The sequence below is a fragment of the Chrysemys picta genome, chromosome 9, assembly GCF_011386835.1.
Source record: "Chrysemys picta bellii isolate R12L10 chromosome 9, ASM1138683v2, whole genome shotgun sequence".
Lineage (NCBI taxonomy): Eukaryota > Metazoa > Chordata > Testudines > Emydidae > Chrysemys > Chrysemys picta.
The window spans coordinates 56,260,251-56,276,461 of NC_088799.1; the positions used below are offsets into that span (position 1 = coordinate 56,260,251).

The 16,211-nt window shown below is 51.2% G+C and overlaps 1 protein-coding gene across 3 annotated transcripts in view; it reads right to left on the reverse strand.

Moving 5' to 3' along the window:
- Positions 1–16,211, reverse strand: part of CROCC2 (ciliary rootlet coiled-coil, rootletin family member 2) — a 169,973-nt gene that overhangs the window by 127,909 nt on the left and 25,853 nt on the right. For all 3 annotated transcript variants that reach the window (XM_065557071.1, XM_065557072.1, XM_065557070.1), the window contains exons 3-5: positions 15,884–16,029; positions 3,825–3,998; positions 2,189–2,272 (exon numbers count right to left, since the gene is read on the reverse strand). In XM_065557071.1, coding sequence (XP_065413143.1) covers positions 2,189–2,272; positions 3,825–3,998; positions 15,884–16,029 — 404 coding nt within the window. The remainder of the gene's footprint in view (positions 1–2,188; positions 2,273–3,824; positions 3,999–15,883; positions 16,030–16,211) is intronic.

A 16,211-nucleotide genomic window follows, 5' to 3' on the forward strand; every position in this document is an offset into this window, starting at 1 on the left:
GATAGTGGGCACAGGGCAGGCCCGGCGGCTCCTCCAGATAGCGGGCGCAGGGCAGGCCCAGCCAGTCCTGGCGGCTGCCTTGGGCCGTGGGGTCTTCCCAGTCGTGAACTAGGCTGGAGACATCTGGTCTCTCCAGCAGCTGGGCCTGACTGAGCTGGGAGGGCGAGCTTTTATACTTCCGGGTCACCGCCTGACCCTCTGAGGGGCGGGCTCAGAGCTCCCTAGCTCCGCCCACTCCGGCCTCTGGATGGGCTCTTCCCCTTCCGGGGCGTCGGAGAGCCACACTGCCTCACTACATGGTCCTTAAAGCCAGGGGTTGTGCCTCCCAGCCAACCGGGCCACTTTGGATAGACGATTACCTGCATTTACAGGGAGCCAGAGCCATTTATTTAAGGTCTTTTCTTCCCAAAGCTGCATCCAGAGTTCATTCCAGATAAATGCAAAGAGCCAGATTCTCAGCTGGTGTAAACAGGCATACCTCAACTGAAATCAATTAAGATAAACTGATTTACACCAGGTGAGGATCTGCCCCAGAAACCCTTGACTGGACTCTGGGGCCCCCATTTCCTCCCCCATGTCACTGGGACTTAATGCTGTGATGCTGCCCGTCATTAATGATCTGGAGGATGGCGTGGATTGCACCCTCAGTAAGTTTGCAGATGACACTAAACTAGGAGAAGTGGCAGATATGCTGGAGGATAGGGATAGGATACAGAGGGACCTAGACAAATTAGAGGATTGGGCCAAAAGTAATCTGATGAGGTTCAACAAAGACAAGTGCAGAGTCCTGCATTTAGGACGGAAGAATCCCATGTACTGCTACAGACTAGGGACCGAGTGGCTAGGCAGCAGTTCTGCAGAGAAGGACCTAGGGGTTACAGTGGACGAGAAGCTGGATATGAGTCAAAAGTGTGCCCTTGTTGCCAAGAAGGCTAACGGCATTTTGAGCTGTATAAGTAGGAGCATTGCCAGCAGATTGAGGAACATGATCATTCCCCTCTATTTGGCACTGGTGAGGCCTCATCTGGAGTACTGTGTCCAGTTCTGGGCCCCACACTACAAGGAGGATGTGTAAAAATCGGAAAAAGTCCAGTGGAGGGCAACAAAAATTATTAGGGAGTTGGAGCACATGATTTATGAGGAGAGGCTGAGGAAACTGGGATTCTTTAGTCTGCAGAAGAGAAGAATGAGGGAGGATTTGATAGCTGCTTTCAACTACCTGAAGAGGGGTTCCAAAGAGGATGGATCTAGACTGTTCTTAGTGGTACCAGATGACAGAACAAGGAGTAATGGTCTCAAGTTGCAGTGTGGGAGGTTTAGGTTGGATATTAGGAAAAACTTTTTCACTAGGAGGGTGGTGAAGCACTGGAATGGGTTACCTAGGGAGGTGGTGGAATCTCCTTCCTTAGAGGTTTTTAAGGTCAGACTTGACAAAGCCCTGGCTGGGATGATTTAGTTGGGGATTGGTCCTGCTTTGAGCAGCAGGTTGGACTAGATGACCTCCTGAGGTCCCTTCCAACCCTGATATTCTATGATTCTATGATACGCTGGGGACTGACCATATTTCTCATTTTCCAAAAGGGAGAAAGGGAACACATCCAATCCTGCAGCTTTCTTGTGTTCCCATGGGCCACCACAGGGCCGTGCTGTGATCTCTTTCCTTCCTCCAGAACTCCTGGAGAAATGCTGAGAAAGGCTCCAGTCCAGCAGCGCTCCTTGGGGAATGGTGAGTCCTAGAGCAGAGTGACTTGCTGTGTGCTGTCTCCTCTGCGGGTTGCAATCCCCTTCTCTCACAGATCTCAAATGCACAGGGCTTTGTGGTTTTCAAACTGCAGTGAAATCCCATTGTCACCCATCCCTCTCTGCACTGCCCTGTCTGAAGTGCTCGGGCTGTTTTCTCAAAGGGTGGTGATGGGATCTGGCTGTCATGTCACCACAGCAGGCTGCTTGGAAAGCCCCTAGAATCTTTTCAACTATATCCACTTTTACTAAGAGAACCATACACAAAGGGGCATTTGCAACAGCTGTTTTGTTAGGTGAGGCTGACTGCCAAAAGAACACAGAAATTAAACACAAAGGCATGATGGGATATAACTATGCAAATTTCTTGCAAAGTTCAGAGTAAAATCATTGCATGATTCGTCATACCATTTTTCTGCATTGCCAGGACAATGAAAGCTGTACTGACCATCTGTTTCTGGTGCTCGGATTCAGATGTTTTCTCTAGCAGCTGTTGCTCCAGCTCCCCACATCTTTTCTTGTACTGTAGTACCTAGGCCGAGGGGCAGAAAGGAGAAGTGGGGGAAGGGAATGAAAGATTTAGAAAAAAAGAAGGTGAGAGCAAGAAAAGAGGGCAAGAGAAGCCTAGATTAGGATAATTAGTTGGAGCATTACAGGCACTCAGGATTAAATGATCACCCATGGGGCTACCACTCTGTCAATCCATGACGCTTACTGATGACAGAGGGTCAGATTTGACGCCCACTAACGTCAACATCACTCCACTGACTTCAGTGGGCTTTGGATCATGCCTTTAATGCAATAAATATGAAACTGTCACCTGGAAGACAGGAGAGGCATCTTAACGTGACATAGAATCCAGTCCCACACAGCCGAGTAGAGTGCTAAGCAAACTCTGTCTCGGAAATGCATGTTCCCTTCCTAAAGTTGCAGCAGGGCAGGGGGTTACCCAGAGGTGCAGTGTGTGTGTGGAGGGGTTATCAAGAGGTGCAGTGGGGAGGTGTGTGGGGGGGTTAGCCAGAGGTGCAGCAGGGGTGGGGAAGGTTGCCCAGAGGTGCAGTTGGGGGGTGGTTGCCCAGAGTGCAATGGGAGGGGTTATCCAGAGGTGCAACAGAGGTTGGGGAGGTTGTCCAGAGGTGCAATGGGGGTAGGGTGGGTTACCCAGAGGTGCAGTGGAGGGGTGGGGTGGGTTACCCAGAGGTGCAGTGGAGGAGGGGTTGTCCAGAGGTGCAATGGGAGTGGGAGGGGTTACCCAGAGGTGCAGCAGAGGTGGGGAAGGTTGCCTGAGATGCAAAGGGGGTGGGGTGGGTTACCCAGAGGTGCAATGGAGGGGGGGGGGGTTGCCCAGAGGTGCACTGGGAGCAGGAGGGGTTACCCAGAGGTGCAGTGGGGGATGGGGTGGGTTACCCAGAAGTGCACCAGAAAGTGGGGAAGGTTGCCCAGAGGTGCAGTTGGGGGGTGGTTGCCCAGAGTGCAATGGGAGGGGTTATTCAGAGGTGCAACAGGGGTCGGGGAGGTTGCACAGAGGTGCAGTGGGAGTGGGAGGGGTTACCCAGAGGTTCAGCAGGGGTGGGGAAGGTTGCCCAGAGGTGCAAAGGGGGGTGGGGTGGGTTACCCAGAGGTGCAGTGGGGAGTGTTTGCCCAGAGGTGCAATGGGAGCGGGAGGAGTTACCCAGAAGTGCATCAGGGGTGGGGAAGGTTGCCCAGTGGTGCAGTGGAGGGGTGTTACCCAGAGGTGCAGCAAGGTGGGGGGGTTCCCAGAGGTGCAGTGGGGTGGGAGTTGCCCAGAGGTAAGGCTGCCTTCTTCATAACACTAACAGAAATTAAGAGTATGCTGCACGTCCCTTCCTGCTCCTTCCTTGCCCAACACGTGCCCGTGTCACAGCTTGGACTCTGAGCAGACTGAGCCTAGCGCCCAGGTGGTGTGAATTGGGGCGTCACCACAGCTGCAGTACAGCTATCCCATTCAGACCAGATACCCAAAGCAATCGCTAGGCAAGCTAGACAGTCAGTTTTTTCTATGCCCTATCCTAGGTACCCTGCGGTTTGCCCAGTGGGAGGCTGGCACGGGTTCGGGTACTTACCTTGTTCTGGAGCCTCTGGACCAGCTGAGCCTGGCGCTGCTGCCCCTCCTGATAGGCCTGTAGCTTGCACTTGTATGCCTTCTCGTCATCCTCGAACCGCTGCCTCATTTCCATGAGCGCCAGACTGCCATCCCCTTCCTGCTGGGCTGCTTCCACCCGCAGTGCCTTCTCCAACTGGAAAAGCAGAGACCCCCGAGAGCTGAGATCTGCTCTGCCCTTGGCAGCCCCCACAGCAGAAGAAGGAGCAGCAGCACATGGTAAGACACTCTGTGTGAGCCACGCGAATAATAAACCCCTCCAGGGGGCAGCAGGGATAGAAAGGAAACAGCCAGAGCTGTGTGAACTCCCGCACCGTGCAGGCCTGGTCCCTACCACAGGTAGCCATCCACCTCAATCCTGAGTCTCAGTCTTTGATTCAAGGAGCTCCCCGGGGCCTCATACACAGCACGGTCTCCCCACCCTCGTGCAAGGCAGGTGGCTTCCTCTTGCAGTCCCCCTCTCTACCTCCTGCAGAGCTCTCAGGGTAGGATTCACTGGTGCAGCTGGCTGGTCGTCCTGTGTTGGCTCCTTTAATCCTCTGGCTGAACCCTCCGCAAGGGTCTAGCACACCCTCCCTCCACTCCCTGCTCTTCTGCAGCAGGAGAGAAGGCCAAACTCTCCCCTCCCCCACCCATTCCAGTACTAGCGCCCCCCAAACTCCCACTCTTGCAGGGAGCTGGAGAACAGCCTCTTTACAGTTGGTCTTTGCTGAGGACCAGGGAATGATGGCTGCCAGGAATTCAGCCAGAGGCGGGCAGTGCTGTCATTCAGAGGACTGCAATAGCCATGAAATGATACCAGTAATAATAATAATTCTTAGCCTGTCCATAGTGCATCTCTCTGTAGAGGTCCAAGATGGGTTCACATCACTATCTCCATTCCACAGGCAGAGCCATGTGAACTTAAGGGACTTGCCTAAGGCCACTCACCAAGTCACTGGCAGAGTTGAGCTCAGAACTCAGGTCTCCTGACAACTCTCCAGCTCAGATCCCTCACCCTATTCCAATCTGTATATTTGCCCACGTAAATACATGTGGTACTCTTAACAACCAGGCATTTCCTTCACGCCTAGTCTCTGGCATCAGAATGTTTCCCTTGCATGTGTCCAGAACAACATGGCTGCTCCTTGCTGAGCTATTAGCAAAGTGTTTCACACTCAGACACAGCAGACTTGGGGGGGGTTAGATTTCAAGGTGCCCTGCAAGGGGTAAAGAAAGCATAAGCCATGTGCAGAACATGTGCAGCCTGACCTCTGGGAGGCAGGAACTGAGCTGGGTTCTTTTTTTTTTTTTAACCACCACAGAGCAGGAGATTTTTAGAAAAATACATCATTATGCGAGACCCTTTGGTGCTGATCATAATGCTACTACTACAAACTTTCCAAGTAGGCACCATGGAGTAACCAGCAGTAATTTCCTGAAACACTCAGCCTCCCCTATCGGCTAGCCTCATGCAACAGCTGAGTTTGATGATGTGTGTGTGTAATAGTGGTATGCTGGGGCATTTCATACAGTGATTCATGACTCTGGGAAACCTACAAAGGTAATGAGATCCATTTAGAACCACTTAAGTGCTGAAAGCCCCTTCTGCTTTGCTATCGAGGCATCAACGCATTAAGGCCCTGAGCTTGCAAACACTTTCTCACGACACTTTGCACATGGGAGGAGTCCCACTAAATTCAGAGGGACCACTCACAGGCATAAAGGTACTTCATGTGCCAAAGGGTGTGGCTTCACTGCAGAGTTAGCCCAGGCCATCTGCACCCATGTTACAGAGGTGAGGTATAGGGGAACATGTGGGGTCAAATGCCCCCCAGATTGGCCTGCTGGGGGGGGTGAGAGGAGGGAGAGGGGCTCTGTCCTCCTGCTGCGCCCGCCCTTGACATGCTCGACCCCTGTCTCAGGTAGCTGGGCCGGGTGGGGAGTGAAGATGGCGGAAGCAGCTGTTTCTCAAGCTGGCTGCTCTGGGTCACTGCTCCATGTGCGGCTGCCTGAGAGAGCCTGGCTGGGGAGGTGGTGGGACACTCCCCCCCGGGCCCAGCTGCTAGGGATGGGGACAAGTGAGCCAGAGTCCCCCGGCATGTTTCTGGCTTGCTCAGCTGCGGACCCCGGTAGCTGGGGCCCGGGGCGGCCTGCTTCCGCTGCCCCAGCCAGGCTCTTTCACAGGCAGCTGCTTCACTGCAGAGCAGTGAGCGGAGCGGCCGGCTTCAGCTAGGGTTACCATCCGTCCGGGTTTCCCCGGACATGTCCGGGTTTTTCAGCTTTAAATGGCCGTCCGGGGGGAGATTTCTAATCAAGTAGAAATGTCCGGGATTTCCCCCTTCCTCTCATGCAGAGTGCGGCGCGACTGATTTGGACGCCTGGCCTGATTGAAAGCTGCTCGCAGCCACTAGGGTCTCTAGCAGTCAGAGTCCCTCCCCCTCCCCCACTCCCTCCTCCCCCACAGAGCAGCGCAGCAGTGTTTGAGTCCACGTGGAGCCTGCAGCTCTCCCTCTGCCTGGTGAGCGGGGGGGAGCAGGGCAGGCAGCGGGGGGGTGTAGAGGCTGCAGGGGCAGGGCAGGCAGGGGGCGCAGAGGCTGCAGGGCGAGTGGGGAGCAGGGGGCACAGAGGCTGCAGGGGCGGGGGGGTGCAGAGGCTGCAGGGTGAGGCGGAGCAGGGCAGGCGGGGGCATAGAGGCTGCAGGGCGAGTGGGGAGCAGGGAAGCACTTAGCAACCCCCAACCAAGATCAGAGCAGGAGGGAGGAGGGGGAATGCAGGGTGCTCAGAGGAGGGGGCAGAGTTGGGGCAGGGACTTTGGGGAAGGGGTTGGAATGGGGGCGGAGAAGGGTTGGGATGGGGCCGGGGGCGGGGAAGGGGCGGAGTTGGGGCAGGGCCGGGGGCGGGACCGGGGCCCTGTGGAGTGTCCTCTTTTTTTTAAATGTTTGAATATGGTAACCCTACTTCAGCTACCTGAGAAGCGGCTCCCTCCCGCTCCCCACCCGGGCCTGGCTGCCAGGGAGAGTGACCAAACGTGCTGGGGGGATGCAGCGGGAGAAGGACAGAGCCGCCTCCCTCCCCCCCCCCGCAGGTACCATGAGGTGGGGAGAGCATGGTGGCCCTGTGCTGGGCGCAGGACGGGGGTCGCTGGGCAGAGGAGACACGTGGGGCGGTCACATGTCCGCCCATTTAGATTCTCCTGCCTCCCTCCCCCCCAGTATGGGGAGGTACAAGTCGTCTATAGGGTAGGTGTGAGCAGCCACACTCTGGTTACTGGGTCCCGCGGGTGTTGCTCGGACTGCTGGGGCACAGCCCATGGTTGTTAGTAGTGCACTAAGCTGAGTGGCTCTATGATTGCTTCCCATGTCTGTCGTATTGGGCACACAGAGGGAATTCATAGAATAGTAGGGTTGGAAGAGATCTCAGGAGGTCATCTAGTCCAATCTCCTGCTCAAAGCAGGACCAACACCAACTAAATCATCCCAGCCAAGGCTTTGTCAAGCCAGGCCATAAAAACCTCTAAGGATGGAGATTCCACCACCTCCCTAGGTAACCCATTCCAGTGCTTCATCACCCTCCTAGTGAAATAGTTTTTCCTAATATCCAACCTAGACCTCCCCCACTGCAACTTGAGACCATTGCGTCTTGTTCTGTCATCTAGCACCACTGAGAACAGCCACGCTCCATCCTCTCTGGAATCCCCCTTCAGGCAGTTGAAGGCTACTATCAAATCCCCCCTCACTCTTCTCTTCTGCAGACTAAATAACTCCAGTTCTCTCAGCCTCTTCTCGTAAGTCATGTGCCCCAGCCCCCTAATCATTTTCATTGCCCTCTGCTGGACTCTCTCCAATTTGTCCACATCCCTTCTGTAGTGGGGGGCCCAAAACTGGACACAATACTCTAGGTGCGACCTCACCAGTGTCAAATAGAGGGGAATAATCACTTCCCTCAATCTGCTGGCAACGCTCCTACTAATACAGCCCAATATGCCGTTGGCCTTCTTGGCAACGAGGGCACACTGCTGACTCATATCCAGCTTCTTGTCCACTGTAATCCCCAGGTCCTTTTCTGCAGAACTGCTGCTTAGCCAGTCGGTCCCCAGCCTGTAGCGGTGCATGGGATTCTTCCTTCCTACGTGTAGGACTCTGCACTTGTCCTTGTTGAACCTCATCAGATTTCTTTTGGCCGAATCCTCCAATTTGTCTAGGTCACTCTGGACCCTATCCCTACCCTTCAGCATATCTACCTCTGCCCCCAGCTTAGTGTCATCTGCAAACTTGCTGAGGGTGCAATTCATCCCATCATCCAGATCATTAATAAAGATGTTGAACAAAACCGGCACCAGGGCCAACCCCTGGGGCATTCCTCTTGATATCGGCTGCCAACTAGATATCGAGCCGCTGATCACTACCCGTTGAGCCCAACAATCTAGTCAGCTTTCTATCCACTTTATAGTCCATTCATCCACTCCATACTTTTTTAACTTGCTGGCACGAATACTGTGGGAGACCGTATCAAAAGCTTTGCTAAAGTCAAGATATATCACATCCACCGCTTTCCGCATATCCACAGAGCCAGTTCTCTCATCATAGAAGAAAATCAGGTTGGTCAGGCATGATTTGCCCTTGGTGAATCCATGTTGGCTGTTCCTGATCACCTTCCTCTCCTCCAAGTGCTTCAAAATGGATTCCTTGAGGACCTGCTCCATGATTTTGCCAGGGACTGAAGTGAGGCTGTAGTTCCCTGGGTTCTCTTTCTTCCCTTTTTTAAAGATGGGGGCACTATATTTGCCTATTTCCAATCGTCCGGGACCCTCCCACCCCTGATCGCCATGAGTTTTCAAAGATAATAGCCAATGGCTCTGCATTCACGTCAGCCAACTCCCTCAGCACCCTTGGATGCATTAGATCTGGACCCATGGACTTGTGCACAGCCGGCTTTTCTAAATAGTCCTTAACCTGTTCTTTTACCACTGAGGGCTGCTCACCTCCTCCCCACGCTGTGTGGTCCAGTGCAGCAGTCTGGGAGCTGATCTTGTCTGTGAAGACTGAGGCAAAAAAAGCATGGAGTACTTCAGCTTTTTCCACATCATCTGTCACTATGTTGCCACTCAGTAATGGTCCCACACTTTCCCTGACCTTCTTGTTGCTAACATACCTATAGAAACCCTTCTTGTTACCCTTCACATCCCTTGCTAGCTCAACTCCAATTGTGCCTTGGCCTTCCTGATTAGACCCCTGCATGCTCTAGTAATATTTTTATATTCCTCCCTAGACACCTGTTCCAATTTCCACTTCTTGTAGGCTTCCTTTTTGAGTTTAAGCTCACCGAAGATTTCACTGTTAAGCCAAGCTGGTCGCCTGCCATATTTGCTATTATTTCTTCATTTTGGGATGGTTTGTTCCTGAGCCCTCAATAAGGCCTCTTTAAAATACAGCCAGCTCTCCTGGACTCCTTGCCCCCTCATATTAGTCTCCCAGGGTATCCTGCCCATCAGTTCCGTAAGGGAGTCAGTCTGCTTTTCTGAAGTCCAGGGTCCGTATTTTGCTACTTTCCTTTCTTCCTTTTGTCAGGATCCTGAACTCAACCATCTCATGGTCACTGCTACCTAGGTTGCCACCCACTTCTACTTCCCCATATTGTGGGAAGACACTGAAGGACTATCAGCACTCTGAAGGATTTAGCCTGTGTCCTCGCTACAAAGTGGGTGGCTATCCGCCCGAGTGAAAACAGCATATGGGCTTGTCATAAACATACAGCTAAGGGTAGCATAAAATCCCTGTTCACCCTGTAAAGGGTTAATTCTTCTTTTACCTGTAAAGGGCTAAGAAACTCAGATAACCTGGGTGGCACCTGACCAAAAGGACCAATAAGAGGAGAAGATACTTTCAAATCTGTGGGGGAAGGTTTTTTTGTCTGTGTCTCCTGGAGTCAACAAGGAAACAGGGCAGGGAAAATACATCTCCCTAAGCCATATCTGAACTAAGCATCTAGTCTTGCAAAAATAGTAAGTAATAGCAAAGAAATGCGTTAGATTACCTTTTGTTTTAGCTTGTGAATTTTCCCTGTGCTAAGAGGGAGGTTTATCCCTGTTTTTGCCTAGAGGGGAAATCCTCTGCGTTTTTGAGTCTTTTGTTATTCTGTAAAGTACTTACCATCCTGATTTTACAGAGGTGATTCTTTTACCCTTTCTTTAATTAAAATTCTTCTTTTAAGAACCCAATTGATGTTTCATTGTTCTTAAGATCCAAGGGTTTGGGTCTGTGTTCACCTGTACTAATTGGTGAGGATATTATTCTCAAGCCTTCCCCAGGAAAGGGGGGTGCAGGGCTTGGGGGAATATTTTGGAGGGAATAGGACTCCAAGTGGTCAGCAGCGGCTCCAGGCACCAGAGCTCCAAGCGTGTGCCTGGGGCAGCAAACCACGGGGGGCACCCTGCTGGTCCCTGCGAGGGCAGCAGTCAGGCTGCCTTCGGCGGCTTGCCTGCGTGAGGTCCGCCGGTCCTGCCGAATCTGCGGGACCGGGGACCTCCCGCAGGTGTGCCGCTGAAGGCAGCCTGCCTGCTGTGCTTGGGGTGGCAAAAAAGCTAGAGCCACCCCTGTAAGTGTTCCTTTCCCTGATTTTTTGTTTAAATCACTTGGTGGTGGCAGCATACTGTTCAAGGCAAGGTGGAATTTGTGCCTTGCGAAAGTTTTTAACCTAAGCTGGTAAAAATAAGCTTAGGGGGGGTCTTTCATGTGGGTCCCCACATCTGTACCCCAGAGTTCAGAGTGGGGAAGGAACCCTGACAGGGCTCTAACAAATAACCCAGCCAGGCTGGCTAGTCTGGGCTGAAAGCACCACAAAACGGGTGACAGGTTTGTGTGGGTGGAAGGGAGCAGAGTTAGGGGCTGTACGAACCAACCCTGTAGTGCAGACAGTGTTTGCAGTGTCTCCTATTTATTAGTGCCTTGCACGTGCATGTTGCTGTACAGACACTGAGGAGCTGATGATTTATACATTTGTTGTTGTTGTTTGTTGTAACACCCAGGTCCCCCAATGCAAGGTGCTCTACAAGCAAGGAACAAAAAGACAGACCCTGTCCCAAAAAGCTGACAAGTTAAGTATGTCTAAGGCTATGTCTATGGTAGCACTTTTGTCAGTAAAACTTATCACTCGGGGGTATGAAAAAACACCCTCCTGACTCACTTAAGTTTCGTCAACAGAAGCACTGGTGTGGACAGCACTATGTTGGTGGGAGACGCTCTCCTGCCCACAGGGCTACCGCCGCTTGTTGGGGTGATTTAATTATGCCAGTGAGAGAATTCTCTCCCGCCGGCATAGAGCGGCTACAGAGGAGACCTTACAGCAGAGCAACTGCCAGTGGTACAGCTGTGCCATTGTAAGGTCTCTAGTGTAGACATAGCCTAAGAAACAACACATGGCTACAGCTAGACAAACAGATGGAGGAGTGGAAGGACACAATCCTGGTCTAGTAGGAAATAGCCACACACTCATCTTTAAATTTGTTTTCACATTGCTACAGGTCCCCTTGAATATCTGTATGTGTCTTCCTCAGCTGTGCGATACAGATCTGATCTCGTCTGCGTGCAGTGTACTTTGCAGTGCTGAGTCTGACTCACAAGGCACAGTAACCCAATTATAAGGTTCTCTTGGCTTCTATATCCGCTGAACCTTGTTATAAACATCCTCCCCCCTTTGATGACACTACCCTCCGCAGGCCAGGAGGATTCCTGCCTCACCCCAGGGACCAGGCTCCCATATGGACGGAGACCTTTACAGTATTAGCACACATAGAACAGGCGATGGGAAAGAAGCATTTTTGCCTTCTGTGAATTTAGATTTGATCTGTTGGTGGTGGATGTTGGGAGAAGTCCCATGACTTCTTGATATTCACATAGAACACCATGAGTTAGCTGGGCTTCTTGCAGAGTTGGGGCAGAGAATTGGGCCCTTCATATGTGATGCTGGCAGACCAGGTGCCAGCTCATGCCAAGGTCCCCCTGTCTCAATTGGACACTGACAAATACCAAGCTGGAATCAGTCTGGCTCACCTGAGTGTTGGTATGGTTAAAACAGGGGCTAGAATGATAAGAATGTATTTAGTATTTAGACTTTATGGACTGCTGGTGAATGACTGCATGCATTCATTTCACTTCTAGCATCTGTATCCTGTGTTATAAGGTAATATTTGAGTGTTTGCACTGTAAGCCTCTGTGACTGTGTAAATCACCAGACAGGAGAGAGACACTTATGAGTGTAAAGTGCTGGTCTCCAACAGAAGGTGTTATGTCCTGGCAGAGAACAAAGGCCCATTGACATCAGACAGACTAGAGTGGAGCATTAAAGAGGACAAAAGACTTTGTTCTTTACTCTCTCTCCAACAATGAAGATGAGTCTTGCAAGTGAATTCCTCCCACCAGCTGAGTTTGCAGCTCAAAGCAGAAGTGAGTAAGGGCATAGGATACATGTAACTGAGAATGGGGGCCACAATTTAAAGTTTTGGGGGGGAAGAGCATGTGACCACCCCACGTGTTGACTCAGGGTGCACGAAACTTTCAGCCCCACTTCCCTGGGCCAGAGCAGCCAATCCTGCCAGATCCTAGGGAGCTGGGGCCTCAGGAGCAGGAAGCACATGCCTCTGGGCCAGCCCCAGCCCTGGGTGGAGGGGACTCACAGCAACAAAGCTTCTCCCTGGAGCTCCCATATCCTCGGGGACATCTCAGCAGGGGGAGGGGTGTGGGCAATGCCCCTAACTGAAGCTGAGCAGAGGGAACCTGCTCCCAGTGCCTTCCCCAGTGACCTCACCCCCTGCACCTAGCCCAGGGCTGCCATTTTCTCCCTGCCAAGGTTACCTGCCACTTGGGCTGCTGCCGCCTCCCCAGCCAGACTCTTGCAGGCAGCTGCACAGAGGCAGCAACCCGGAGCGGCCACCCTCACCCTGCAGGAGAAGCAGCTCTGTCCTGCCCTCTCTGCTCCCTGCCTGGGTGCAGCTGCCAGGGAGAGGAGCCAAGTGAGATGGAAACGTGCCGGGAGGGGGGCAGCATGAGAAGCACAGAGCCTCCTTTCCCCCCAGCAGGCTGAGCATAACAAGCCCTGCAAAGGCAGCTCAGCACTCATAGAAATCGGGTGGGGGGGAGGGCTACATGCCCCTGCATGCCCCCCTGCATCGCCTTTGGGTAACGGAATAAATCCCCCTAACAAGGAGGAACTGTATCTTTATGCTGCTTGGACTCTGAGGGACAAGAATTACTAGGCATAAGCAAAAGATCCAAAGTGGATCAGCCCTAAAGGACATATAGAGCTTGGTTATTATAGAAGTGTCTGTTACTTTTTGAAACTTCAGACTGGAACTCATTTGTGTGTGTGCCTGCTTTAACCTTGTAAATAACTATTTCCTTTTCCTACTTAATAAATCTGTGTGTTGCCTTTGGTGTGAGATCTGAAGTGCAATTGACCAGGGTAAGTGACTGGTGCTTTGGGACTGGGAGTAACCTTAATATTAGAACATAAGAACAGCCATACTGGGTCAGACCAAAGGTCCATTTAGCCCAGTAGCCTGTCTTCTGACAGTGGCCAATGCCAGGTGCCTCAGAGGGAATGAACAGAACAGATCATCAATTGATCCATGCCCTGTCGCTCATTCCCAGCTTCGGGCAAACAGAGGCTATAGACACCATCCCTGCCCATCCTGACTAATAGCCATCGATGAACCTATCCTCCATGAATTTATCTAGGTTTTTTTTTAACCCTGTTATAGTCTTGGCCTTCACAACATCCTCTGGCAAAGAGTTCCACAGGTTGATTGTGTGTTGTGTGAAGAAATACTTCCTTTTGTTTGTTTTAAACCTGTTGCCAATTAATTTCATTTGGTGACCCCTAGTTTTTGTGTTATGAGGAGTAAATAACACTTCCTTATTTACTTTCTCCCACCAGACATGATCTGATAGACCTCTATCATATCCCCCTTTAGTCGTCTTTTTTCCAAGCTGAAAAGTCCCAGTCTTATTAATCTCTCTTCATATGGCAGCCATTCCATACCCCTAATCATTTTTGTTGCCCTTTTCTGAACCTTTTCCAATTCCAATATATCTTTTTTGAGATGGGGTGACCACATCTGCACACAGTATTGAAGATGTGGGCATACCATGGATTTATATAGAGGCAATATGATATTTTCTGTCTTATTATCTACCCCTTTCTTAATGATGCCCAACATTCTGTTTGCTTTTTTGACTGCCGCTGCACATTGAGTGGATGTTTTACTTTGCATTTATCAACACTGAATTTCATCTGCCATTTTGTTGCCCAGTCACCTAGTTTTGAGAGATCCTTTTGTAGTTCTTTGCAGTCTGCCTGGGACTTAACTATCTTGAGTAGTTTTGTATCATCTACAAATTTTGCCTCCTCACTGTTTACCCCTTTTTCCAGATCATTTATAAATATGTTGAATAGGACTGGTCCCAGTACAGACCTCTGGGGGAATCACTATTTACTTCTCTCCATTCTGAAAACTGACCATTTATTCCTACCATTTGTTTCCTATCTTTTAACCAGTTACCAATCAATGAGAGGAGCTTCCCTCTGATCCTGGGTATAAGGGACCTTATACCACCTGGGTGGCTAGACAGATTGGAGTAGCCAAGAGAACTATCTGTCACTCTACATTAAGGCTGCTATAGTGCCTGAGGAGTTTACACATAATTGGTTGGTGAAATTTAAGCACAGAACTCAGCACCAATTTGGGGTTTGTGCCCTGTCTTAACAGTCTTCCTTGAGGCTGGCACTCACTGTCTTAAGTCGCTGCAGGACAGCTTGACACTCCTGACTCCTTGAGATTCATGGAGAACACTGTGAGTTAGCAGGGCTATTGGCAGAGTTTGGGCCAGAGAATTGGGCCTGTTATAAATCATCTTTTTAAAATTCTTGCTTAAAGATTTATGTGCAGTGCTAATGAAAACAAGAGGCTGATAACACTAGCTGGAGACAGGCATAATGCAGGCAAGCCCTCTGCTAGCTGCTCCCACACAGTACTCTGCCAATGATTCTCCACCCAAAGGTGGAATGCCTCTCCTGATTCCAGGCGTAGGTCTCCACATGGCTTGGCTAATACACCTCAGTCCTAATGAGTGACAGGGAATATGTGCTTGACTTCTGTGCTAGACTAACACAAGGGATCAGACAGTTTCATCAGCCTCACCCATAGGGGGGATACAGCCCTCAGGCCAGTGATGATAACCCAGGGGTACTGAATGGGTCTAACTGCCCAGACAATGTTCCCCCTCCCCCGCAGGGGACGAGCTGACCACAGTGGTTCCTTCTGGCCTAAAGTTCTACCATTCTGTGAATGTCAGTGCTGAGGTCTCAGATAAAAGGCCACTCCTGCTGATCGTCTTATTCTGATTGCACTTCCAGAACACCAAAAGCCCTAAAAAAATCACTCCCTGATCTATCCAAGAGTTTTTCTCATCTTCAGCAGCAGCTATACTTGCTGCCTCCGCAGGGAGGAGTGACTGCCTCAGGGTTACAGAATACCTTTCTGCCAGGATAAGGGAGATGATACATTTCCTTGCAGAGCTAGAAAAACTAGTCTCAGGAAATCAGGCCAAGTGCACAGATTTTTGTCCTGAGTTTTTTCTCCCCTGTGCCAGCTGCAGTTAGAGTTACTGTGCCAATTCAGTCTGAGAGCCGGGTGCCTACATCCATGGACAAAACTGACTGATCATCACGCACTGAAAGAACTGGGGAGAAATCATCCAGCCGGAGGCTTCACAGGAGGTGTGGCCAATGGGTAGTTTAAATGTAAGAGCTGGGTGTGACCTCAGTGTGGCTTCTGATTCACGCCAGTTCACGATCTGCCCCAATGTTATGCATACCCACAATGAATTCCACGCCTCCCTCCTATTTGTTTCTCAGTGGCTGCCCATCAGCACTCATGAAATGCCATGTAAAGATGGGGCATCCTCCCCAGAAACCAGCTGGCCAGCCTGACAGAGATTGTTCCACACCCAAAGGGATTCAGATGGATTTAAGCCCAGCACTCACCCTCTCACTGATGGCATGGTGCTTGCTCGCCAGCTCGTCCTTCTCTGCCCGGGTGTGTGCCAGCAGGTCCTCAAGGCGTGAGAGCTCCTTTTGCAGCATACGGTTTTCTTCCTGCATATTGAGTGAAGAGGTTGTTTCCCACAGAGCTGGAAGGAACAAGAAATGTGGATTAGTGGCGTGAGGAGGTCCCAACCAAGCAGGCCACATGAAGAGCTAGCTGTGGCATCAGCCTTCGCGGCAGGAAGAATGACCTTGTGATTAAGCTACTGAACTGGGAATCAGAACATCTGGGGTCAATGGCCAGCTCTGCCACAGAATGCATGCGTGC